This window comes from Triturus cristatus, chromosome 4_1 (assembly GCF_964204655.1).
Source record: "Triturus cristatus chromosome 4_1, aTriCri1.1, whole genome shotgun sequence".
Classification (NCBI taxonomy): domain Eukaryota; kingdom Metazoa; phylum Chordata; class Amphibia; order Caudata; family Salamandridae; genus Triturus; species Triturus cristatus.
In genome coordinates this window covers 58,633,637-58,659,933 of record NC_140585.1, presented here as the reverse complement: position 1 = coordinate 58,659,933, position 26,297 = coordinate 58,633,637, and the positions used below count along the sequence as shown (strand labels likewise).

General features: G+C 47.3%; 1 protein-coding gene across 2 annotated transcripts in view; it reads right to left on the bottom strand.

The window, feature by feature from the left end:
* Positions 1–26,297, bottom strand: part of LOC146839499 (E3 ubiquitin-protein ligase TRIM39-like) — a 182,531-nt gene that overhangs the window by 55,679 nt on the left and 100,555 nt on the right. Inside the window, exon 6 of one of the 2 annotated variants that reach the window (XM_085651540.1) lies at positions 664–1,780. The exons of the other annotated variant lie outside the window; for it this stretch is intronic. Within the exon in view, the coding sequence (XP_085507666.1) occupies positions 1,248–1,780 (533 nt within the window). The 3' untranslated portion in view covers positions 664–1,247. Of the gene's footprint in view, positions 1–663; positions 1,781–26,297 lie in introns of those variants that run through there. 2 annotated transcript variants of the gene reach the window in all.

Genomic DNA, 26,297 nt, shown 5'->3' with positions numbered 1-26,297 from the left:
GTGGCTGTTTCCACTCAAGCTAAAGGTTTGCAGAGGACTAAGATGCCTGCTGCAAAGAACATTTCCTTGTATGTTCAGAGGTTTTCAGGCGACAATAAAAATGTAAAGTTAACCTTGGCAAATAATGTGTCTGCGGGAGAGAGATCGGAGTTTTATCTAGTGGCTGTTTCCAGTGATGCTAAAGTTTCACAGAGGATTAAGATGCCTGCTGCAAAGAACATTTCCTTGTGAGTGCAGAGGTTTTCAGGCGACAATAAAAATGTAAATGTAATTTTGGCGATTAAGGTTCCTGCGGGAGTGAGAATGAAGTTGTAGCTAGTGGCTGTGTCCTTGAAGGAGTATGTGGGGATGTGTGGGGTCTACAGTGGAACTAGATTTCACTTTAATAAAAAGTGTTGGAAGAGTTTATCTGGTAATGGGGAGGGGGCGTTTGTGAGGCAAACGGTGGGTGAGTCCAGAGTCTTATTTTGGGGGGTAGAATTTGGTGTATTTATTGTTCTTTACAGGGAACAGTAAATTTCGGAGATTTAAAAAAAAAAAGTTGCTAGATCATTGCAATGAGTGACTGTGTGTTCTGGGAAATTGCCGCCAAGCGATGTGGTTAGGGATTTAACAATTTGGAAACACAAACAGTAAACGTAAGAGTTAACGACAGGCCGGTAGTTTTGTTGTTTTCAATCGATATTTTACTATTATAAACATGTTAGATTGGTCCATGGGGCCATGCATATTACATTTACCCTTATTGCCCTTTCAATAGTTTATAGACATGCATTATTAATCTAATTACAATTGGGGATTTTTGTTGTAAAGATGCACATGCCACCCACATGCACCCCAGCACACTACCCACATGCATCCCACCAACACACACCTTATAACAACACACCACACCATGCCACTGCCCCATGTCACTGAACTAGACACCACATTTGCAGTACGGAGCACAGCAGCCACACTGCTCTACAACATACCTAAACACTTACAAGCTCCTAAAGGCGAGACCTGTTGGCTATGCCAATGCTTGTTTAATTCTGCAGAGACTTTATCATATGTTACATGATTTCAGGTGCAAGATTCACAAGGCAAACACTGTCTGCACTTGTTTTAAAAATGTACAAGGAAAAGAGATACATAGTTTCACGTGAGGCTTCTGGTTGTCATGGAAACAGGTGAGAGGGTCATTGTGAAGGAGGTCCTTTGGAATGTTGGATTTTAAACTGTGGATGAGGGGGAGGGAGGGGGGCTCACACCAGCCGCAGCTCCATTCCTCCCCCAAGACCGAGACCGAGACCGAGACTGAAGATCGGGAAGAGCCTCTGTGTGAAGGGGGCCTGCGGGAAGGAGTAGAGAAGCTCCATGGAGTCAGCACTGTACAGGGACAACCGCCCCCCCTCGTAGTCCAGATACACCCCCAGCTTCAGGGGTTTCTCACGAGGGGGCAGAGGGGTCAGAGGGGAAGTGAGAGCCCAGTACTGACCAGTAAGCCCCACCCCTACAGCCCAGACTCCCCCCTCAGGTGACCATGTGATCTCTCCCTTCCTGTTCACAGACTCTGCTGCGACCCCCACACACCACCCCCACCCCTCCTGCAGCAGCTGCACCTCCCAGTAATGTCTGCCGGAGGTGAACCCCTCGCTCCCCAGCACACAGGTGTAGTGGGTGAATCTCTTGGGGGTGTCCGGCAGGCGCTGTTCTGTGTCCGTCCGTCTCACATGTCGCCCCCCCTCAGACAGGAGGAGCCGAGGATGAGCCGTGTCAGGATCCAGAGTCACCGTCACTGCAGAGAAGAGATTCAGAATTAGAGATTTAATGACACAAAGAAAGGCTGTAATTACTGCTTCTGTTTTACATATGATTAATTCACACCACATCTGGAAGGAGCATGCTGTGCTAGAGAGTGCGGCACTAGACTGCTCACTACACTAAAGCGCGCGGCACTAGACCGCTCACTACACTAAAGCGCCTCCAAGGTATACAGTACTAGTTAGTACACTGCATTAGATGGTACAGAGTAAGAGAACTGCCAGAAGGTGTACTGTACTAGTCAGTGCACTTTATTCAATGTTACTGAGTAACAGAGACCCTCGAAGCCACACTGTACTAGTCAGTACACTGCACCACAAGGTAGGGAGTAACAGAGCTAATAGAAGTGTGATGTGCTAGTCAGTACCGTGCATTAGATGGCACAGAGTAGGAGCACGACTAGAAGAGATACAGTACCAGCCAGTATACAGCACTGGAAAATACAGAGTTAGAGAGATAAGAGAAGGTATTCTGTAGTAGTCAGCACATTGCATTAGATGATGCAGAGCGACCAGAAGGTGTAATGTACTAAGTCAGGAAACTGAATTAAACGTTACAGAGTAAAAGAGCTGCTTCATGGTATTCTGTACTACTCAGCACACTGCAAAACATAGTACGGAGTAGCAAAGTAAGTCCAGAGCATACTGTACAAGTCAATACTCTACATTAGCCGGTAAAGGAGTACCAGAGCTACTAGAAGGAATACAGTGCTACTCAGTACACTGTATGGCACAGAGCGACAGAGCTACTCCAAGGTATACAGTACCAGTCAGTACACTGCACTGGACGGTGCAGAGATTATAGAACTACCAGTCAGTACACCGCATTAGATGGCACAGAGTGACAGAGTTTCTACAAGGTATATTGTACTAGTCAGTACTCTATATTAGATGGTACAGAGCAACAGAGTCTGTGAACAGGAAGGGAGGGATCACATGGTCACCTGAGGGGGGAGTCTGGGCTGTAGGGGTGGGGCTTACTGGTCAGTACTGGGCTCTCACTTCCCCTCTGACCCCTCTGCCCCCTCGTGAGAAGCCCCTGAAGCTGGGGGTGTATCTGGACTACGAGGGGGGGCGGTTGTCCCTGTACAGTGCTGACTCCATGGAGCTTCTCTACTCCTTCCCGCCGGCCCCCTTCACACAGAGGCTCTTCCCGATCTTCAGTCTCGGTCTCGGTCTCGGTCTTGGGGGAGGAGCGGAGCTGCGGCTGGTGTGAGCCCCCCTCCCTCCCCTCATCCACAGTTTAAAATCCAACATTCCAAAGGACCTCCTTCACAATGACCCTCTCACCTGTTTCCATGACAACCAGAAGCCTCACGTGAAACTATGTATCTCTTTTCCTTGTACATTTTTAAAACAAGTGCAGACAGTGTTTGCCTTGTGAATCTTGCACCTAAAATCATGTAACATATGATAAAGTCTCTGCAGAATTAAACAAGCATTGGCATAGCCAACAGGTCTCGCCTTTAGGAGCTTGTAAGTGTTTAGGTATGTTGTAGAGCAGTGTGGCTGCTATGCTCCGTACTGCAAATGTGGTGTCTAGTTCAGTGACATGGGGCAGTGGCATGGTGTGGTGTGTTGTTATAAGGTGTGTGTTGGTGGGATGCATGTGGGTAGTGTGCTGGGGTGCATGTGGGTGGCATATGCATCTTTACAACAAAAATCCCCAATTGTAATTAGATTAATAATGCTTGTCTATAAACTATTGAAAGGGCAATAAGGGTAAATGTAATATGCATGGCCCCATGGACCAATCTAACATGTTTATAATAGTAAAATATCGATTGAAAACAACAAAACTACCGGCCTGTCGTTAACTCTTACGTTTACTGTTTGTGTTTCCAAATTGTTAAATCCCTAACCACATCGCTTGGCGGCAATTTCCCAGAACACACAGTCACTCATTGCAATGATCTAGCAACTTTTTTTTTTTAAATCTCCGAAATTTACTGTTCCCTGTAAAGAACAATAAATACACCAAATTCTACCCCCCAAAATAAGACTCTGGACTCACCCACCGTTTGCCTCACAAACGCCCCCTCCCCATTACCAGATAAACTCTTCCAACACTTTTTATTAAAGTGAGATCTAGTTCCACTGTAGACCCCACACATCCCCACATACTCCTTCAAGGACACAGCCACTAGCTACAACTTCCTTCTCACTCCCGCAGGAACCTTAATCGCCAAAATTACATTTACATTTTTATTGTCGCCTGAAAACCTCTGCACTCACAAGGAAATGTTCTTTGCAGCAGGCATCTTAATCCTCTGTGAAACACTACTAGAAGGTATACAGTACTAGTCAGCAAACTGCGTTAGATGTCACAGAGTGACAACGCTACTCCAAGGTACACAGTACTACTCAGTACACTGCATTAGATGGTAGAGTGACAGAAATACCATAAGGCATACTGTATTTGTCACTGGACTGTATTGTATGTTACAGAGCGACAGAGCAACTTCAAGGCAAACTGCACTAGTCCGTACACTGCACTGAATAGTACAGAATAACAGAGCAAGAGAGCTACTAGAAGGTAAACAGTACTAGTCAGTACACTGCATTAGAAGGTACAGAATGACAGAGTAGACGTTATACTGTACTAGTCAGTACACTGCATTAGATTGTACAGAGTACCAGAGCTACTAAAAGATAAACTTTACTAGTCAGTACACTGCATTAGATGGTACAGAATGACAGAGTAGAAGGTATTCTGTACAAGTCAGTACAGTGCATTAGTTGGTAGAGACCGATAGAACTCTGTAAAGGTGTACTGTACTAGTCAGTACACTGCATTACATGGTAGAGACCGATAGAACTCTGAAAAGGTGTACTGTGCTAGTCAGTACACTGCATTACATGGTAGAGAGAGACAGAACTCCTAGAAGGTGTACTGTACTAGTCAGTACACTGCATTAGATAGTACACAGTACCAGAGCTTCTAAAAGATAAACTGTACTAGTCAGTACACGGCACATTAGATTGCACAGTGACAGAACTACACCAAGATATATATACTAGTCAGTACACTTCATTAGATAGGACAGAGTAACAGAGCTACTAGAAGGAATACTGTACTAGTCAGTAGACTGCATTAGATAGTACATTGTAAGATGGGTACTCCAAGGTATACTGTATTAGTCATTACCTCCTTGTAAGTCTTCCTCGCCACATGATTAACGGAGTGAGCTTCAGCTCCACACCAGAACCCTACCAAGCAAAAGTTAGCCTCCCACGCCTCCCATCCCTTCCCAACATGGCAAACCCCTATCACCCCTGACCTCTATAAGAGGAGGGCCGGCCCAACCCTCAGCCTGATTTTTGGGTTCTGCGCTGCAGATTCTCCAGAGCGTGTTTCAGGTAAGTGGTTCCTGCTGTAGCTGGAACTGGGGTCCCTGGTTGGTGGTCCTGCTCTAGCGGGCCCTAGGACTCTGCGACCATCCTGCTTCCTTCCCCCAGTGTCAGGTCTGGGCCGGTTAGGCTCTGCTTTAGCGAGTCAAGGGTTTACAGGGGGACGGACGAGGGGGCTGGGGCTCTTCCTGGCGGACTTTTTTCCTCTACCCTCGTCAGTGTGGGCAGAGTGTTTTGGTGGTTATACTTGTGCCCGGGACCCCCTCCCCAACCCCCCTGGTGGTGCTCCTTTTGTTGATGAGGCTTTTGACGTCCCCGAGTCTCCCATTGCTGGGGCGGCTTGGGGCTTGTGTGTGAGGTGGGGGTGGGGGCGCCCGGCAGTCCATTCTACGGTCCCTGGGCACGCCTCGTGGTTGTTTGGTTTTTTGGGGCAAAACTATAATGTTTCTGTTCTGAGGAACTGGCGGGGCACAGCCTGCTGCAGGGCTTCGCTACCTCTAGCGGCCTCGGTTGGTGGTTTGCCCCATATCACATTTACGGCTCCTTGATGTGGAGCCGTACTCATGGGCCTTGCCGCGATAGTCCGCTTGTCTCTTTGGACAGGTTGGATCCCTGCAGCCTCCTCCGGAGTGGGCGCGCGAGTTGCCAGGGGCTGCGCGCAGCTTCATTCAGCCTGGAGCCACGCGCTTCGGCCGTTGCCTCAGCCGATCCCTGTCCTGTATGATGCCACATTACTCATCCGTTCCTCAGGCCAAGGGTGTGCGGCTTGTACTCAACTGGTGTCCTTTGCGTAACACCAGTCCTTAGTGGGATTCTTTCTGATTCTTTTACATACGTAGTGAGTTGTGTTTCTCTCACCTTACTACACGGAGCTTCCGTTGTGTATATGTTGTTTGAGGTGTCTGGCACACACGCATGTGCGCTACGTTATTCTCACGCAGAGAAACTGAAATCCTGGGTTTCAGATGACAGGAAAAGTGAGCAAGTAATGGTAGGAGCTCTCGATTCTGCTTGGCTCTTCTGCTGCTGTCACGGTTCAGACTCTGGCATATCGTTGTTTTTTGGGGTGGTGGTGACCCAGTGCTGTTATACGGGTTCATAGTACTCTGGGTGAGTGTGATATTTATGTATATATATCTTTTAATATTCCGAGAGGGGTTTCAGACACCCGTTGCATGGTAGGTCTGTGTTTGCCTAACACCTTTCATTGGTTGATTGTGGTAACTTTTTCCAATCTGGGTGCATTGGTTTCCCCCATCATAACTAGTGTTAACGGACCTGCTTCTAAGCGCAGTGTGTAAATGGGGAGTAGAGATAATGTGGCCTTAAGACGAGAGCGGTTGCCCTTAAGGCTGGGGAAATCGGTTTGAGTGTCGGCAATGAAATTACTGCTAAATTACGAATCTGTGCTTTATGTGAGGTGGTCTGCTACGTACTACATTTGTTGCATAAATCTTTGTATTTATTACCTGCTGGTCATTTCTGACTATTGTATAGTGCGGATTAGTGATTTTTGTAGCGACATTCAGGAGCCGTGCGTACACTGTAAAGTGCTCTGCATCACACAGCATTGGACCCTTCTGGTTGTTTTCTCATGTTTTCTTTATTCTAGGGTTGCCAAGAAGAATTCTATAGGGTAGTGTTACGCACTGAATTACAGCACTGTATATTTTGCCATCAATGTACGTACTGGTGGGACCAAAGATTTCGGCCATTTGTCCTATGGTTTGTGAGTTCATTTCCTGGTGTTTTACTGGCGTTTGGGGTATGTCGCAGGGCTGTGGCTTCATTTTGTTTGCTGTGTTTGTCGCTGGCTCTTTCTTCCCTTCCGTGCTTTGGGTCTGCAGTCCTTCCGTCCTGTATGCTCCTGTTCCTGCCTGCTCGCCATTGTTGTGCGGGGTCTGGCCTGGTTGGTCCCTGGTTGGGCGTCCTCCTGGGGATTCCGGGGGCTGTTGGCTGCTGCGTGTCTGATGGGGGTGGGCTGCTGTTGGTGCCTGTCCGTCCTTCTCTGGGCTGCTACTGTGGTCTTCATGCGGGCTTTTGCTTCTGCTTCTGCTCCTGGGGGGCTTGCTCTTTCTTATCCGGGGCCGTGTCCATGGTGCCCCTTTCTCATCCTGCTTCCTGGCTCAAGAGGCAGCTGCTATGCCTCCTGCTCATGTCCATTTTATGCTTCTCCTCGGCTCCTGGCCATTGGGGCTATGTTGGGGGCCATCTGTTGCCTCTCCTTACTTCCTGGGTGGCCTCTGTTGCGGCTCCGTGGGTCCTGCCTTCTGCCGCGCCGTCCCATTGTCGATCGTGGCAGTCTCCCAGGTTCTTCTCCGACGGGGCCTGTTTGTCCGTTTCCTGTTTCCCGATGGGGTCTTGGTGCTCTTCCGATTCCTGCCGGTCCCCCTTGGTTTTTCCTCTGCCCCCCTGGTTTTCATGTTGGGGTGGTCTTCCTTGGTCGGGGATCTTCACGGGATGTGTGTTGTGTGTTCTTGTGCCTTGTTGGCAGGCGGTGCTTTGCATTGTCCTTCTCTTGGGGTCTCGTCTTATCCGGTGGGTCTCAGTGCTGCTGGGCCATCCTGGGTTCTGGTGCATTCTCGTCTTCACATGTTCCCGTGAGTTTGCTTTCTCTAATTCCGCCCACGGTCCCGTTATGCCGGTGGTTGGCTCCACGGGTTCGGTCCGGGTTGGTGATGTCCATCCTTTTCCCCTTTTCTTGGTCGCCGGTCGGGCATGCAGCTCCCTTTCTGCCCTGTCTGCAGTTGCGGCCAGAGGTCTTCCTTTTCTGGTGTCCCCTTCCCATGTGGTTGTGGTCTTTTCCGGCCCTTGGGGCGTGCTTGGGTTCCCGGTCTGTGCGGGGTTGGTTAGTCCCCCTGCTGGCGGGTTTCTCATCTACCTTCTGTTGGCGGTTCCTTTGACAATTTGTTCTGGCCTTGGCTGGGGTCCGGGGGTGGTCAATTGGGACCGTTTTTCTCCCAGGGGTATTCTGCATGTTGTTTCTCTGGTGCAGGTTTTTTCCTCCCATGACTTCTGTCTTCCTATGGACAGCTGGCTTCCTTTGGTCCGGGCTCGGTTTGGGCCCTTGGTGGTGCCTCTCTTTGTCTTCCTCGTTCGGGCTTCAGGCTTGGCGCTTTCCTCCACTCCATTTGCTTACGCGGGTTCTGGTCTTGTTTGGCCTGGACGGGGCGTTTGACCTGTTGGTGGTGCTGGCCTGGTTACTTCTCCCTTGGTTTCTGCCGCTTTGGGTGTTGATTGTCCGTGGTGCCTGGGCTTTTCTGGTTCTTCCTTCCCCTTTGCGGGGCCCTCCGCTTCCTGTCCGGATTTTGTGTCCTGTTCTTCTTTATCCCTGTCTCTGGGGTAGGTACTGGTACCTGCTGGCTTGGGGTTGCTCCCTGGAAGTGTTGGCATTGCTTCGGGGTCTTCTTTCCTTCTAGCCATTGGTGTGTTTCTGCCTATGGCCTTACCTCCCTGTACTCTCCTTTTCTTGGTGGCTCTCAGTTGTTCAGCTGGGTCGGGCCTGGTCAGTGGCTGGCTTGGTGGCCTCCTGATTCCTCGCTTCGGCGGCTCGTTCACTACACATGAACCATTACAGCGACAGGTTGCGTGGCCCCTGCGCTTGGATGTCACGCTCGTTCACCCAGCGTTCCCCATGCTGCTGGTGCTGTATGCTTCCTTGTGCATAGTGGCCCTGTGATGGGCCTTCGCTTTCCTTTGTGGTGGCTTAGCCATGGACCTGGTCCCTTCTGATTTTCGGGCTCCTTGGGCGGCCTTGTGGGCTTTCCGCTGTTGGCTGCTTTGGTGGCCGGGTTGCTTCGGGGTTGTTTCCTGTGGCTACTGGAATCTGTTTTGCCCTGTGCCTTTGCTGGTGTTGCGCTCCCTTCCGGGGGGTCCTTTGAGCCAATGGGGTCCATGGCCTGCCTGTTTTTCACCGAGTTGATGGTGTTTTGTTGGCATTCCGTTTTGCTTGTCAGAGGGGATGCTGGGTTCCTTTCTGCGCTCTCCTCCGTTCTTGCGGCTCCTGCCGGTCTGGTTGGTTGCGTCTGGTTCCTCAACTTCTGCCTTCGGTTTCCTCAGTTGACCGCCGGCCTGGTGGGTTTTGTTTCCCTCCGGTCACTGGACTTGGGGTGGTTTCTGGTCTCTCTGTGTGGTGGTCCAACGTGCTATTTTGCTGTGTTTGCGTCGGACTGTGTCTTTTGGCTGCTGTGGCATCTTAATGTCTCTGAGGTGGCCTTGCCCTCTTTCCTTCGATTCCAGAGCCTGGGGCTTTTGCTTCTCTCTCTCTTTTGACTGTCCGTCGGGCAGTCTTGGCGGTTTGGGCCAGCCGTCCTCTTGCTGTTGTGGTGTCGGTTTGTTTGTTGCTTTTGGCTCCGTATGGCCTGGTTCAGTTCCTTCTCTGTTCTCCTTCAGTCGTTGGTTCGGGCGGATTTTCTCGCAGCCCTTCGGGTCTCAGGGGTTCTGGGTTTTCGGCCCTCCCCTCCCAGTGTCTCTCTGTACCGGGCTGGCTCTCCCTGCTCATGGTTGCCTATCTCTTGGGTGGTTTCTTCCACTCGTTTGTGTTTTTGGGTTTGCCCTGCTTCTTTGGCATCCCCTTCTGGCCCATTGGTTTCTTGTGAGTTTCCATGAAGCCGCTTGGCTTTAGCATGTGCTCACTTCGTTAATCAAGTGGCGAGGAAGACTTACGAGGAGATAATGCTCCGGTTACTTACCAGTAATCTTCATTACTCCAAGTATAGTCTTCCTAGCCACATGAGTTCCCATCCCTCCCTCCCTGTGTTGCTATCGGCTTCATGTTTCTGCTTGGTAGTTCTCAGGCTGAGGGTTGGGCCGACCCTCCTCTTATAGAGGTCAGTGGTGATAGGGGTCGGCCATGTTGGGAAGGGATGGGAGTCATGGGAGGCTAACTTTTGCTTTCGAGAGTTCTGATGTGGAGCTGAAGCTCACTTTGTTAATCATGTAGCGAGGAAGACTATACTCGGCGCAATGAAGATTGCCGGTAAGTACTCTATATTAGATAGTACAGAGTAAGAGAGCTACTAGAAGGTATAATGTAGTAGTCAGTACACTGCATTAGATGCACAGAGTGACAGAGCTACTCCAAGGTATACAGTACCAGTCAGTACACTGCACTGGACGGTGTAGAGTAGGAGAGCTACAAGAAGGTACACATTACTAGTCAGTACACTGTGTTAGATGGTACAGAGTGGAGGAGCTACTAGGAGGTACACTGTAGTAGTCCCCACACTGTATTAGATGGTACAGTGCGACAGAGCTACCAGAAGGTGTACTGTACTGGTCAGTACACTGAATTGTGTGTTACAAAGAAACAGAGCAACTCCAAGGCATACTACACTAGTTAGTACACTGCAGTAGATGGAACAAAGTAACAGAGCGACTTCAAGGCATACTGTACTACTCAGTACACTGCAACAAAGTCAGTCTCAGGCATACTGTACAGGTCAGTACCCTACATTAGATGGTACACAGTACCAGAGCTACTTTAAGTTATACAGTACTAGTTAGTACACTGCATTAGATGACACAGAATGACAGAACAACTCCAAGGTATATTGCACTTGTCAGTACACTGCATTAGCTGGTGCAGAGTAGGAGAGCTACTAGAAGGTGTGCTGTACTAGTCAGTACACTGTATTAGATGGCACAGAGTAACAGAGCTACTCCAAGATAGCCAGTACTAGTCAGTACACTTCATCGGATGGTACAGAATAACAGAGCTACTAGAAGGTATACTATACTAGTCAATACACTGCATTAGATGTCACAGAGTGACAACGCTACTCCAAGGTATACAGTACTACTCAGTACACGGCATTAGATGGTACAGAGGCATTCTGTACTAGTCAATACTCTATATTAGATGGTACACAGTATGAGAGCCACTAGAAGGTATACAGTACTAGTCAGTACATAGCATTAGATTGCACAGAGTGACAGAGCTACTCCAAGATATACAGTACTACTCAGAACACTGCATTAGATGGTACAGAGGCACAGAGCTACTGAAAGGTAAACAGTACTAGGCAGTACACTGCGCTGGATGGTACAGAGTAAGAGAGCTACTTGAAGGAATACTGTACTAGTCAGTTCACTGCATTAGAAGGTACAGAGTAACAGGGCCACTCCAATTCATACTGTACTTGTCAGTACATAGAATTAGATAGTACAAAGTAACAGAGTCACTTCAAGGCATACTGTACTGGTCAATCAATCAATCAGGGGAACTGTAAGTGCGCTGAGGGTCTCAAGGCGCGGGGGGAGCTGAGCAGCTCCGTTCAGTCAAAGAGCCCGGTCTTAAGTGTCTTCCTTGAAGCTGTTCAGCTTGGGGGCGCATCTGATGTCGATCGGGAGCTCGTTCCACGTCTTGGCCACAACGTAGGAGAATGCTCTTCCACATGTTCTGGCTCTGCGGATGCGTGGGGTTTCGGCAAGGGTGAGGTCAGCAGATCGGAGGGTTCTCTTGGGTACGTGGAAGGAGATTCTCTCGTTGAAGTATTGGGGTCCGATGTTGTGGAGGCATTTGTAGGAATGGGTGAGTATCTTGAAAGTAACTCTCTTCTCAACGGGGAGCCAGTGGAGGTTGTGCAGGTGTTAGGTGATGTGTTCATGTCGAGGGATTCTGAGGACGCGTCTGGCTGCGGTGTTCGGTATGGTCTGGAGCTTGCTGAGCAGAGACTTGTTGATCCCGGCATAGCGGGTGTTTCCGTAGTCCAGTCTGCTGGTTATGAGTGCGTGGGTGATGGCCTTTCTTGATTCTGGGGGGATCCATTTGAAGGTTTTGCGGAGGATGCGAAGGGTGTTGAAGTCGCTGGAGGTGACAGCATGGACCTGACGGTTCTTAGAGAGGGAGGAGTCAAGTACGATGCCTAAGTTTTGGGCGTAGTCCGTGGGGGTGAGAGGGCTGCCGAGGGCGGTTAGCCACCAGGTGTTGTCCCATGCAGAAGGGGAGGGTCCAAGGACGAGGACCTCTGTCTTCTCTGAGTTGAGCTTCAGGCAGCTGCTGCTCATCCAGGATGCGACGTCCTTCATTCCTTCCTGGAAGTTGAGTCTGGTGGTGAAGGGGTCCTTGGTGAGGGAGAGGATGAGCTGGGTGTCGTTGGGGTAGGATACTGTGCTGAATCCGTGCTGTCGGAAGATGGCGGCGAGGGGGCCATGTAGATGTTGAAGAGCGTGGGGCTGAGCGATGATCCTTGGTGTACTCCGCAGTTGATTTCCGTGGGTTCGGAGAGGAAGGGTGGTAGTCTGATTCTTTGGGTTCTGCTGGTGAGGAACGAGCAGATTCAGTCGAGGGCAGTTCCTTGTATACCGGCGTCGTGAAGTCTGATGGTGAGTGTGCGGTGGGAGACGGTGTGGAATGCTGCCGAGAGATCGAGTAGGATCAGGGCTGCGGTGTGTCCTTGGTCGAGAAGGGTGCGGATGTCATCTGTGGTGGCAAGTCAAGCGGTCTCGGTGCTGTGGAATCCGGATTGGGAGGGGTCAAGGATGGAGTTTTCTCCGATGAATCTCGTTAGTTGTGCATTGACTGTCTTCTCGTGACTTTGGCCGCGAAGGGGCGGAGGGAGATGGGTTGGTAGTTCTTGAGGTCCATGGGGTCTGCTGAGGGCTTCTTGAGCTGGGGTCTGACTTCTGTGCATTTCCAGTCATCGGGGAAGATGCCGGTCTTGAAGGTGGCATTGATGGTGCGTCGTAGTTCTGGAGCGATGGTGGTGGCGGCTCTGTGGTAGATGTGTGGCGGGCAGGGGTCCGGGAGAGGCCCCTGAGTGGATGCCTTTCATGGTCGTAGTGGTGTCTTCAGTGGTGACTGGGGTCCAGGAGGAGATGGTGGGCTGGCTGGCGTTGCTGGTCAGTACTCTATATTAGATACTACAGAGGAGGGTGTGGATGTTGTCTGTGGCAGTGAGTAGAGCGGTCTCGGGTCTGTGGTTGCTGCGGAATCCGGATTGGGAGGGGTCAAAGATGGAGTATTCTCTGATGAATCTCATTAGTTGTGCTTTGACGGTCTTCTCGGTTTATACTAGAAGGTATAAAGTAAGGGCTGCTTCCTGCGAAGACGACGCAACGCGGGATCGGACCGCTGAAGTTTTTTGGAACGAAGAAGGCAAGATGACGTCTGAGTGAGGCCACCACTCACCTCTCTCCTCTCTCGCTGGATATTTCTCTGTGCCGTGAAACCGGAGAATGTGCTGGGGCGATGGTCTGACGGGAGATCTCTATGCGCCCACTCCTGCTGAACAATTGAGGCGGGCGCCCGACACGCTCGTGCTGGGGAAGACCGCGGGCTCCTGCTTCAGCCGCTGGGAGACTCTAACGCGGATGCTGCTGACAGGCTGGATACAGCAACGCCCCACAGGCTGGAACGCAGACCGCAGAGTCAGTGGTGATGGCTGCTCGCGGAAAAGGGAAACCACGGATGGCGGCCCCTGCTACCACCTCCATACAATCACCCAGTGAAGGGACAGATGCCAAATTGGGGGGCAGGAAGGGAGACCCTTGTGCTGGTAAAGGGGACAAACAGGAAAACCAGGAAAAGGAAAAAATAGAGCCTCTCATAAAGACAATTCCCCGGTGCTTACAGGCATCCGGAGAGGTTGCAACCTTCCATCTCGAGCATGTTTCTACCCCTAGACATGAGCGAAAAGGAAGAGGCTGGGCAGGAAACACAGCAAAATCAGGGAAATGGTGATGGTAATGGGGAAATGTGTAACTTTGTGAACAGCCCTACACATACTGCAATACCTGGTATACAAGAGGCGGAAAATGAGAATCCCCTAGCTAAAAGGGCGACCCCTTGGCTGGCAAACTGTGACAATAATATTCTGAATGCATTTTGACATACCTGCCCGGCGGATGAGACTGGAAGTAATGATAACTGCCTCCCGATATACCTACCGATAAATCAAATGATGAGAAGGGTGTTAGTACAAAAGATATGACAAGCAAAAGTAAGCAAGGCGCATCTAGAGGGAGCGAATCTCAAAGAAAAACTATGGAGACTGGTTGTTTATCCCCGGATTCTTTGGAAAAGGTTTTTTCTCTACTGAGGAATCAGAGGGATCTGACACCAGCCTATTTGCTATTAGCAATGGCGGAGGCTCTTCCTCAAGTAATAGTAGCCGATAAGAGAAAAGCGTCATCTCTAAGAAACCCAAACGGACATCTGGGACGAAAGTTCAAGAAAACCCCAGGAGATAATGAGGTTGAGGAGGAATTGGGTTGGGCTTATTCAGCTGCACAACTGTTACCCCCTGAAGATGTAAATGGAAAAGAGAAACTAGCAATTGGGAATCCAAGGGGTGAAATGGAGCAATCAAACGATAGAAAGGTGGATGAACCCTCCGTGGCTTTAATCTTTCAATCCCTGCGACCATTCCAGGATGATGTCAAGTCTGATAATCGTCAAGCATGGCTGGCCTCTAAAAAAACTCCAAGGATCCGTACGCAAGACTGGTAAAATCTGTACTGCTGTCTCGGAGAGATTAAATATGGTAGAGACACGTACTGAGGCATTAGAAAATACAGTGCTGAAGGTTCAGGCTACATCGCAGGAGAGCACCCTGAAAGATGTTATATGGAAACTTGAGGATAATGAGAATCGCCAGCGCCACAATAATCTAAGGATGCTAGGAATCCCTGAAAAGTGCGAGGGCAATGACATAAGGAAATTTATAATTAATATGAGAGAGAGAGAGAGAGAGAGAGAGAGAGAGAGAGAGAGAGAGAGAGAGAAAAGTCTTTATTTATTTTCAGTCAGTATGACCATAAAAGCACAGATAAAAATATGATACATTTCATTCGATTGAATTTTCCTTTCATGAAGGAAAAAAACTCTCATTGCTCTAAATAAGGGGTACAGTTACTCACAAAGAGCATGTGCATTACATTGTTATTTCATAAAATACCAATAAAAATGGGTGTGCAATACAAGAGCAATATTAGGCAAAAACATTTTTCCAACAAAAAAACAAAGTTTGTGTTGCTAACATCACAGCCGTCACATGATCACAAATTTAAAAGAATATACAGATAAAAAAGGTACAAGATGCACATTTTGCACATTTTAAGCTTAAAAAAATGATATTAAAAATACCAAACCCAGTTGATAAGATATGATAAAATAATCAGGCACAACCTATGGGCTCATCTTTAGGATAGCTCGACGTGCTTACCACATGGAGAATAAAAAACGTGATATTGAATGCACAATGGGCATGTGCGCGTCATGTTTCAAAATCCTATAAACGTCAGCACAGTGCTTAGTTCCCAGATTTCTGCACAGCTGTACTAGCCATCGGTGTTTCGCCTTCTTATACCCTTGACAGAAAAATATTACATGATATTCTGTCTCCGCTGCATTGCTACATGCCGAACATCCCAAACAAAATGAACCTGCCCATTTATTTGTGAAAGCACGCAATGGGAACATCCCATGCCTAAACTGCAGGTATAACTTCTTGGCAAGAGCCAGCTGGATATCGTCCGGGCAGGATCTAATCTGTACTGTTTTTTTATCTCTAAAAACACTGCAATTAATGAGTCAGTCGCAGAACTCCCCTGTATCCGGGTAAGTTTGTGCTTCCTGTAGCTCTCTAACAGGTCCTTCCTAGATATTATCAGGCAGACAGGCAGATTTCTGCATTTTCCACAAATTACCCCTTCCTATGGCCGCAAAAGTATTCTTGATGAAGGCCAGCCATGGTAGTTTGCTTGCATCCTGTAAGCTCAACACTTCGCTCAGCTCTTCCCTGTGTACAGCCAGTTCTGGGGTACTCCACAGACATTCCCAGAATAAAAGTGGTCGAAGAGTGGCATCGTCTGCAATTGGACTAATCCCAAGGTCTATACGAAGCGGTGTACGTGGGAAGCTTGGGGGAAGACCCAACAATTGCATGGCAAAGGAATTCTCAATTTTCTCTATAGAGCCAGATGGATGGTGACCCCATATATCAGCCCTATACAGGGCAGGACCCCTAGCTTTTACTCTGTAGAGTTCCACCACCGGCCCAACAAATTTATGGATACAACTTCTGTATACCTTTGTCAGATTCCCCCATTGTCTGGGCCAGCTTTAAGCTTGCTTTCTCGATTTGGGCACCCCAGTCCATTTTTTCGGTGAGCGTGATTCCAAAGTATTCAAAGACAGTCACCCTCTCGAGGGGTTTCCCATCTAGGCAAGGATTTGACCGAACACTATTACCTGCATTAAATACCATGCATTTGGTTTTCTGCAAATTGATCTCCAACTCCCTATTTTTGCAAAAAACATAAAAGCTGTCTAAAGCCCTCTGAATTCCAATAGGTGACTTTGAGAGCTGAAGTGTGTCGTCGTTGAACATCATGGCAGGTTCTTCACGGTTCGCCAGCTTAAGGGCATCAATATCCTTCCCAGCAATCAAAGCCTCAACTAGGCCATTAATAAAAAGGCAAAAAAGGGTCGGGGCAAAACGCAGCCTTGGCGTACACCTCTGTCTACAGGTATGGGGGCTGTAAGTTCACCATTTTTGCTGTACCTAATTTGGGCAAAATTGCCTTCATGCAGTCATTTCAGCTAGTGGCAAAGTTAAGGTGGAGCCACGAGTCCAATAAAATATCCCACAGTTTGTCCCTCAGCACCAAGTCAGATGCAGATAGGTCCACAAAAATGAGTTAGAGGCTGCCACCCTCTATACACACTGTCTTCCAATGTAATAGTTGTTACCCAAAAATTTGATCTATTATGGACATCTTCGCTCTGAACGCGGCTGAAAGATTCCCTACCCGAACTTTCTCACTGGGATTGGGACAAGGAAGTACTATGTGTCCATCGATTTCCCTTAACACCTGCAAGGCACTCATCCAGTGAGCGTGCGCTACCCCTTGCTATATTGGTCTATTTTGGAAATGTTTTGTTACACCAGGCTGTGTATGACCTTGCCAGACCTAATGCTGAAAGAAGTTTTGAGGGTTTCTCCTTTTTGCCAAACCAGATTTCGCACACGCTGCTGTTGAGAGGAGACGGCGGCTTAGATAGCTTACAACCCCTCTCCAGACAGCAGGGGCTGCATTATGTTTGCAAAATCCAGCTAGGCTGAAAGTTGTCTTTCAGGGTCAGAATTTTAGCTTCACTTCTGAAATCCAAGCCCAGAAGCTACTGGATGATATCTTAGCACGGGCCATCAGTGGTAAAAAATAAGTCTGTAACATGCTAGGGAGAGCGCTGATAGAGGCTGGAGATTCCTCTTTATTTTTTAGGTATATTTGATCACTGGTGGGGGGGAGAGGTGGAGGAAGAAGAGGAGTGGTCCAGACGTCCTCACGCAGGCTCATAGTTGAGGTTGTGGCGGTGGGTGAGGGGGCGGGGAAAGGGTGGGGGAATGGGATCCTCAAACGGGTGATAAAGGGGCTGGTTCAATAGTGTTTTTGTCACATTTATCACATTTGTCACATTAGATGAAAAGAGTGAGGGATCGGTGTGGTGGGATTGCTGCACAGTGATGTGCTGCCAGAATCTGGTTAATGTTATAAGCCGACATGTGCAGACTTAGAATCGCAACTATCAACATCTGTGGTCTCAAGGACATCAAGAAAAGGCCGAGGGTAGCGGTAGTGCACCTCACTACGTTTTGGACCCTTGCCTGTGACGGGTCCTTAGGCCTCCCACACGAGTGAGGCACCGTTTTTATCGGGAGACCCGGGGAACGCTGGGTGGTAGGAAATTTGTGTCAGCCCGGTGATGCCACAACTTTCCCACACAAAAATGTGTGAAAAAGGTGATTTTTTTCAGCTAAATTTGAGGTTTGCAGGGCATTCTGGGTAAGGAAACGTTGGGGGATCCACGCATGCCATACCTCCCTGAAATCCCCCGGGTGTCTAGTTTTCTGAAATGTGTGGGTTTGGTAGGTTTCGCTAGGTGGCCGCCGAGCACCGGGCCAAAAACCCAGGTGACCACCCTTGCAAAACCAGGTCGTTTTGAGGTAGGAAATTTTGATGTCGCCTCAATAGGTTTTGGGCCCTTGCCCGTCGCGGGTACTTGGGCCTCCCACACGAGTGGGGCACCGTTTTTATCAGGAGACCCGGGAGAACGCTGGGTGGTAGGAAATTTGTGTCAGCCCGGTGATGCCACAACTTTCCCACACAAAAATGTGTGAAAAAGGTGATTTTCTTCAGCTAAATTTGAAGTTTGCAGGGCATTCTGGGTAAGGAAACGTTGGGGGATCCGCGCAAGCCATACCTCCCTGGAATCCCCCGGGTGTCTAGTTTTCAGAAATGTGTGGGTTTGGTAGGTATCCCTAGGTGCCGGCAGAGCTAGGGTTCAAAAACTACAGCTAGGCACTTTCCCAAAAAAGGTTAAATTTTCATTGCGAAATTGAGGTGTATCCACGATGCGTTTTGCGTCATTTCCTGTCGCGGGCACTAGGCCGACCCACACAAGTGAGGTACCATTTTTTTCGGAAGACTTTGGGGAACACGGTGTGGGTGGAAATTTGCGGTTCCACGCAGATTACAGAACTTTCCACCACAGAAATGTGGGGAAAATGTGGGTTTTTTTGGCAATTGTTTAGGTTTGCAAGGGATTCTGGGTAACAGAACCTGGTGCGAGGCAGTCAAGTCACCCCATCCTGGATTTCCCTGGCTGTCTAGTTTTCAAAAATGTATAGGTTCGCTTGGTTTCCCTAGGTGCCGGCAGAGCTATGGTTAAAAAACTACAGCTAGGCACTTTGCCTAAAAAGGGTCATTTTTCACAGTGAAATTGAGGTGTGTCCACGTTGCGTTTTGCGCCGTTTCCTGTTGTGGTCACTAGGCCGACCCACACAAGTGAGGTACCATTTTTGTCTGAAGACTTTGGGGAACACGGGGTGGGTGGAAATTTGTGGATCCACGCAGATTCCAGAACTTTCCACCACAGAAATGTGGGGAAAATGTGTTTTTATTGGCAATTGTTTTAGGTTTGCTAGGGATTCTGGGTAACAGAACCTGGTGGGAGGCAGTCAAATCACCCAATCCTGGATTCCCCTGGGTGTCTCGTTTTAAAAAATGTATAGGTTTGCTTGGTTTCCCTAGGTGCCGGCAGAGCTATGGTTAAAAAACTACAGCTAGGCACTTTGCCAAAAAAGGTTCATTTTTCACTGCGAAATTGAGGTGTGTCCACGTTATGTTTTGCGCCGTTTCCTGTCGTGGTCACTAGGTCGACCCACACAAGTGAGGTACCATTTTTCTTGCAAGACTTTGGGGAATGCGGGGTGGGTGGAAATTTGTGGATCCACGCAGATTCCAGAACTTTCCACCACAGAAATGTGGAGAAAAAGTGTTTTTTTGGAAATGTTTTAGTTTTGCAAGGGATTCTGGGTAACACAACCTGGTGGGAGGCAGTCAAGTCACCCAATCCTGGATTCCCCTGTGTGTCTAGTTTTCAAAAATGTATAGGTTTGCTAGGTTTCTCTAGGTGCCGGCAGAGCTATGGTTAAAAAACTACAGCTAGGCACTTTGCCAAAAAGGGTCATTTTTCACTGCGAAATTGAGGTGTGTCCACGTTACGTTTTGCGCCGTTTCCTGTCGTGGGCACTAGGCCGTCCCACACAAGTGAGGTACCATTTTTCTCGGAAGACTTTGGGAAACGCGGGGTGGGTGGAAATTTGTGGATCCACACAAATTCCAGAACTTTACACCACAGAAATGTGGGGAAAATGTGTTTTTTTTTACAAATGTTTTGGTTTGCAAGGGATTCTGGGTAATAGAACCTGGTGAGAGGCAGTCAAGTCACCGCATCCTGGATTTCCCTGGGTGTCTAGTTTATAAAAATGTATGGGTTTGCTAGGTTTCCCTAGGTGCCGGCAGAGCTAGGGTTAAAAAACTACAGCTAGGCAATTTGCTAAAAAAGGGTAATTTTGCATTGTGAAAATGTGGTGTGTTCACGTTGGGTTTTGAGCCATTTCCTGTCGTAGGCACTATGCCTACCCATACTAGTGAGGTACCATTTTTATCGGGAGAGTTAGGGTAATTCAGATTTGTAAAGGAACTGTTATTACCTATTGACTTTCAATGCATTTCTACCTTCCAAATGAAAGACATTGTGTAAAAAAGAAGTCATTTAAATAAATGACTGATAATTCTCATGCTAGTATGAGTATTCCCAATTTCGGAAATGTGCAAATATCTACTGTTTCTAAACTCTATATTTTGTTCCCATTTCAGCAATACATAGGTGTCTTTCATACCGATTTTTCCATGTACACATTTTTACAAAATAATTACTATATACCCGGTACATAATAAAAACCCATTGCAAGTTGCTGCTCAGTTTTTGGATCTGGGTTCCTCGGGTTCTTGGTAAACCTACAAGACCTATATATCCCCACAACCAGGAATGTCCGGCGGATGTAACGGTATATTGCTTTCAAAGAGCTGTCATAATTAGAAGAAGTTATAGGTGAAAACGTTGACACAAAAGGCTGTTTTTTTCAACTAATTTTCAATTTATCCTATATTTAACTGTTAGTTTCTATGAAGAAACCTTGATGGATCTACACAAATGACCCCTTGCTGAATTCAGAATTTTGTCTACTTCTCTAAAATGTATAGCTTTCCAGGATCGATTATTGCTTTTGAACACCTTTCTACCATTAACTGGTAGAAGGTAGAAAGCACAAAAAATAGCAAAAATAGGCTCTGTCCCAGAAAAATGCCAAAACTGTGTAAAAAATGTTGCGTTTCTGACAAAAGTCTGGTATCCCCTAAAAGCTGGGAAAATGGTGATTTCAGCCCCACAAACCCTTTTTTGATAACATTTGCAGGGAAAAAACCAGATGCTTTAATTTGCAGCCCGTTTTTCCCAAAAAAACTAACTTTCGCTATATTTTGGCTAATTTCTGGGACCCCTCCAGGGGAATCCACAAACCCTGAGTACCTTTAGAATCCCCATGATGTTGGAAGAAAAGGACGCAAATTTGGCGTGGATACCTTATGTGGTCAAAAAGTTACAGGGGCCTCAGCGCGCACTACCCCAAATAGCCAAAAAAAGGCGTGGCACAGGAGGGGGAAAAGGCCTGGCAGCGAAGGGGTTAAAGATAAAGTGAGCTCTATCAGGGAGATCTATGGCCTTATAAATGCTGCTCTGCCCGATGAGTTGGACAAGTGTTCTCAAAGATGGCAGCTGAAATTGGGGTTTTCAACTGCAACTTTTCTATATGCGTATGAGATGTCACAATATATTTTAATGTCCACTAGGCTACAAGCACAATTTTATAAGACCTGTTTTTCTTTATACTATGCGCCCGGCAAGATAGCAAAATGGGGACTGGAAAGGAAACATTCTGTCCACGTTGTGCACTTTGTAATGCTGATATCATTCACATTTTTGCGTCTTGCAACGTATTGCAAAAATTAATCAAGGATAAATAAGATTTTTTATCGGAGGTGTTAAAAAAACTGAAATAATATTGTCAAAGGATGTAATATTGTTAGGGATTTCTGAAGCAAATCAAATGGGGAAGGGTCATGAATTCATTTTTATATCTATGGCGGTCTTAAGGATGTGTATTGCTTTCGCCTGGCTGGACTCTAGGTCACCTGCTTTTCAACAATGGCTAGCCAGATTATTAGCAACGTTTAGTTTGGAAATAGCTATATATAGACAGAAAGGGAGCCGCTTACGCTGAAAAGGCATGAAAATCTGGGATCTCCTGATTACTTGGATTCAAGGTCAACGCAGGTCATGACAGAGTATGTCTATTTATTTTCCCCTGTGGTTTTTTTCTGGCTGAATAATGGCGTTTATATTGTAAGGGGAAATCTGCACATGTCTCTTTAGGAATTTTTTATGGGCGTCACACAAATTGCTCTTTAACAGGATTGTATCGGATTGACAGATCCTTGGGAGTTTATATGTATTTTAAATATGAAATGATGTCATGTATTGCACTACACTTGATTAATTATGTTTGATGCAATGATGTTTTACCTGTCTGAGGTGGGGGTTGGAGGGTCCCGGGAGGGGGTGGATCGACAGGTATTTAAAATAAAATGAATAAAGATTTTTTTTTTTTAAAAGAAGGTATAAAGTAAGAGTCAGTACACTGCATTAGATGATAGAGTGACAGAGCTATTCCAAGGTATACAGTGCTACTCAGTACATTGTATTAGATGGTACGGAGTGACAGACCTACCCAAAGGTGTAATGTATTAATCAGTACACTGAATCGGATGACACAGAGTGACAGAGCTATTAGAAGGTATACTGTACTAATCAGCGCACTGCGTTAGATGGTGCAGAGTAAGAGAGGTACTAGAAGGTATACAGTACTAGTCGGTACACTGTATTAGATGGTACAGAGTAACAGAGTGACTCCAAGGCATACTGTACTAGTCAGGACTCAATGTTAGATGATACAGAGCAAGAGAGCTACTAGAAGGTGTACTGTACTAGTCAGCACACTGCATTATATGATAAAGAGTGACAGAGCTACAAGAAAGTATACTGTACTAATCAGTACACTGCATTAGATGGCACAGAGTAGGAGGGCTACCTGAAGGGATAAAGGACTAGTCAGTGCACTGCATTCAATGGCAAAGAGTAACGGAGCTACACCAAGTTATACTGTACTAGTCAGTACATTGTATTAGAGAGAACAGAGTACCACAGATACTAGAAGGAATACAGTACTAGTCAATGGACTGCATTCAATGGTACATAGTAAGATGGCTACCTCAAGGTATTCTGTACTAGTCAGTACTCTAAATTAGATAGTACAGAGTAGGAGAGCTACTAGAAGGTATACTGTACTAGTCAGTACACTGCATTAGATGGCACAGAGTAACAGAGCCACTAGAAGGTATACAGTACTAGGCAGTGCACTGTATTAGATGGTACAGAGTGACACAGCTAATCCAAGGTATACAGTATTACTCGGTAGACTTCATTAGATGGTACAGAGTGACAGAGCTACTCCAAGGTATACAGTACTAGTCAGTACGCTGCATTAGATGGTACAGAGTTACTTGAAAATATACTGTACTAGTCAGTACTCTAAATTAGATAGTACAGAGTAGGAGAGCTACTAGAAGGTATACTGTGCTAGTCAGTACACTGTATTAGATGGTACAGAGTAAATTAGCTTCTACAATCTATACTATACTAGTGAGCACACAGTATCAGATGGTACAGAATGACAGAGCTACTAGAAGGTATACTGTACTTGTTTAGTGACCCAGGTAGACACCCTTTAGGGATGCTTCGATTGGTTGGCATTAGTAGAATTAGTGAGTGTAGATACAGTTGTTATTCCAGGTGTAAGGCCACAGCAGGTAAACTCATGCACAGATACCACTCTGCACATCTTGCTGGTGGTCCCCGTGTCTTTTAGATTCCCACAGACTTTGCAGACACTGCCTTTGGCTTTAGCTGTCCACAGACGCCGCCTCCCTATTCCTACTAGACCTCAGCCAGTATCCTGGGGTCGCAGTTAAGTTTCTGATCAGAAGTGCTGTGGACGAAAGACATTTGGTTGTGACGTAAAGGCCGGAAAGCCGAGGTCCATCTCTTGGGATGTCCAATCTCAGGTCCATGTTCCCAGGGCCCCTGTCTAGCCTTAGGAATGTCTGAGAGGGAATAAACCTTAATACCTCAGGTCAGTGCAGCCGGAGAGAGGATCAATTTAATCTGATTAACTTCCAGCAGGGGCCGGTCCCAGGCCTGAGCTAAACTCTAGTGAAGTCAAGACTACAGTGTTGTGTGGGACTGTTTTCACGTTTTCCCAATACATTTATTTAAAACTCCAAGTATTTGGGGAAATAAACCACCGCACATCATTTGTGGGTTAGAAAGCTACGGTGGGAACAAAGCAAGATTACAATTTGGGTGTCTGATTATTTACAGACATATTTGAGAGTAAGGTATCTTGTAGAAACACTACAAGGGCTGAGCAAAACCCCCTGTCAGAAGCCACAGCCCAAAGATTCCTATTTCCAGTTGTGTGTCAACATTAATTTGACAAGAAAATGAAGTTTCTGCCCAACTGGTATTCCAGGTGACAGTATCACCACATGCAGTATTACCACATGTAGTATTACCACATGCAGGATTACCACATGCAGGATTACCACATGCAGGATTACCACATGCAGCATAACCACATGCAGTATAACCACATGCAGCATAGCCACATGCAGTATTACCATATGCAGCATAGCCACATGCAGGATTACCACATGCAGTATAACCACATGCAGCATAGCCACATGCAGTAGTACCACATGCAGCATAGCCACATGCAGTATTACCACATGCAGGATTACCACATGCAGTATAACCACATGCAGTATAGCCATGTGCAGCATAACCACATGAAGTATTACCACATACAGGATTACCACATGCAGTATTACCACGTGCATGACTGCCATGTGCAGCATAACCACATAACCACATGCAGTATTACCACATACAGGATTACCACATGCAGTATAACCACATACAGTATAGCCATGTGCAACATAACCACATGAAGTATTACCACATACAGGATTACCACATGCAGTATTCTCACGTGCATGATTGCCATGTGCAGCATAACCACATGCAGTATTACCACATACAGGATTACCACATGCAGTATTCCCACGTGCATGATTGCCATGTGCAGCATAACCACATGCAGTATTACCACATGCAGTTCCACTCAACCAGATATTACAGGTGACACATTCCACTTTGGCTGAAATTACAGAAATTGTAGCAGGAAAAGGACAAATAGAATTATCTGCAGAAATAAAAGTGCAGCAGTACTCTACTGTTGTCTGGTGTTGTGTGTGCATACATGGCATGAGTGCATATGTGCGTGATGCGATTGGCCTAACTACGAGTGCATGGTGTGAGCGTAGACTGTGAGGGTAGATCTTATAAACTGTGTGCGTGCAATAGTTCAGAGTATCTGCATGCGCTAGGTCAGTGTAGGGTCACAAGCGAGGTCAGGGTAGGTTCATGAGCTAGGTCAGTGTTGGTTTATGAGCTAGGTCAGTGTAGCTGCATGCGCTAGGTCAGTGTAGACATATGTGTTAGGTCAGTGTCAGTGCATGCTCTAGGTCAGTGTAGTTGCATGCACTAGGTCAGTGTAGGTGCATGCACTAGGTCAGTGTAGATGTATGTGATAGGTCAGTGTGGATGCATGCTCTAGGTCAGTGTAGATGCATGCTCTAGGTCAGTGTAGGTGCATGCACTAGGTCAGTGTAGATGTATGTGATAGGTCAGTGTGGATGCATGCGCTAGGCCAGTGTAGATGTATGAGCTAGGACAGTGTAGGGTCACAAGTGAGGTCAGAGTAGGTTCATGCGCTAGGTCAGTGTAGGTGCATGCACTAGGTCAGTGTAGGGTCACAAGTAAGGTCAGAGTAGGTTCATGAGCTAGGTCAGTGTTGGTTCATGAGCTAGGTCAGTGTAGCTGTATGTGCTAGGTCAGTGTAGGTGCATGCACTAGGTCAGTGTAGGTTCATGCTGTAGGTCAGTGTAGGTGAATGCACTAGGTCAGTGTAGATGTATGTGATAGGTCAGTGTGGATGCATGAGCTAGGCCAGTGTAGGTGCATGCTCTAGGTCAGTGTAGGTGCATGCTCTAGGTCAGTGTAGGTGCATGCACTAGGTCAGTGTAGGTGCATGCTCTAGGTCAGTGTAGGTGCATGCTCTAGGTCAGTGTAGGTGCATGCACTAGGTCAGTGTTGATGTATGTGATAGGTCAGTGTAGGTGCATGCGCTAGGTCAGTGTAGGTGCATGCGCTAGGTCAGTGTAGGTGCATGCTCTAGGTCAGTCTAGGTGCATGCGCTAGGTCAGTGTAGGTGCATGCTCTAGGTCAGTGTAGGTGCATGTGCTAGGTCAGTGTAGGTGCATGCACTAGGTCAGTGTAGGTGCATGCTCTAGGTCAGTGTAGGTGCATGCTCTACGTCAGTGTAGGGTCACAAGTAAGGTCAGAGTAGGTTCATGAGCTAGGTCAGTGTTGGTTCATGAGCTAGGTCAGTGTAGCTGTATGTGCTAGGTCAGTGTAGGTGCATGCGCTAGGTCAGTGTAGGTGCATGCTCTAGGTCAGTGTAGGTGCATGCACTAGGTCAGTGTAGGTGCATGCTCTAGGTCAGTGTAGGTGCATGCACTAGGTCAGTGTTGATGTATGTGATAGGTCAGTGT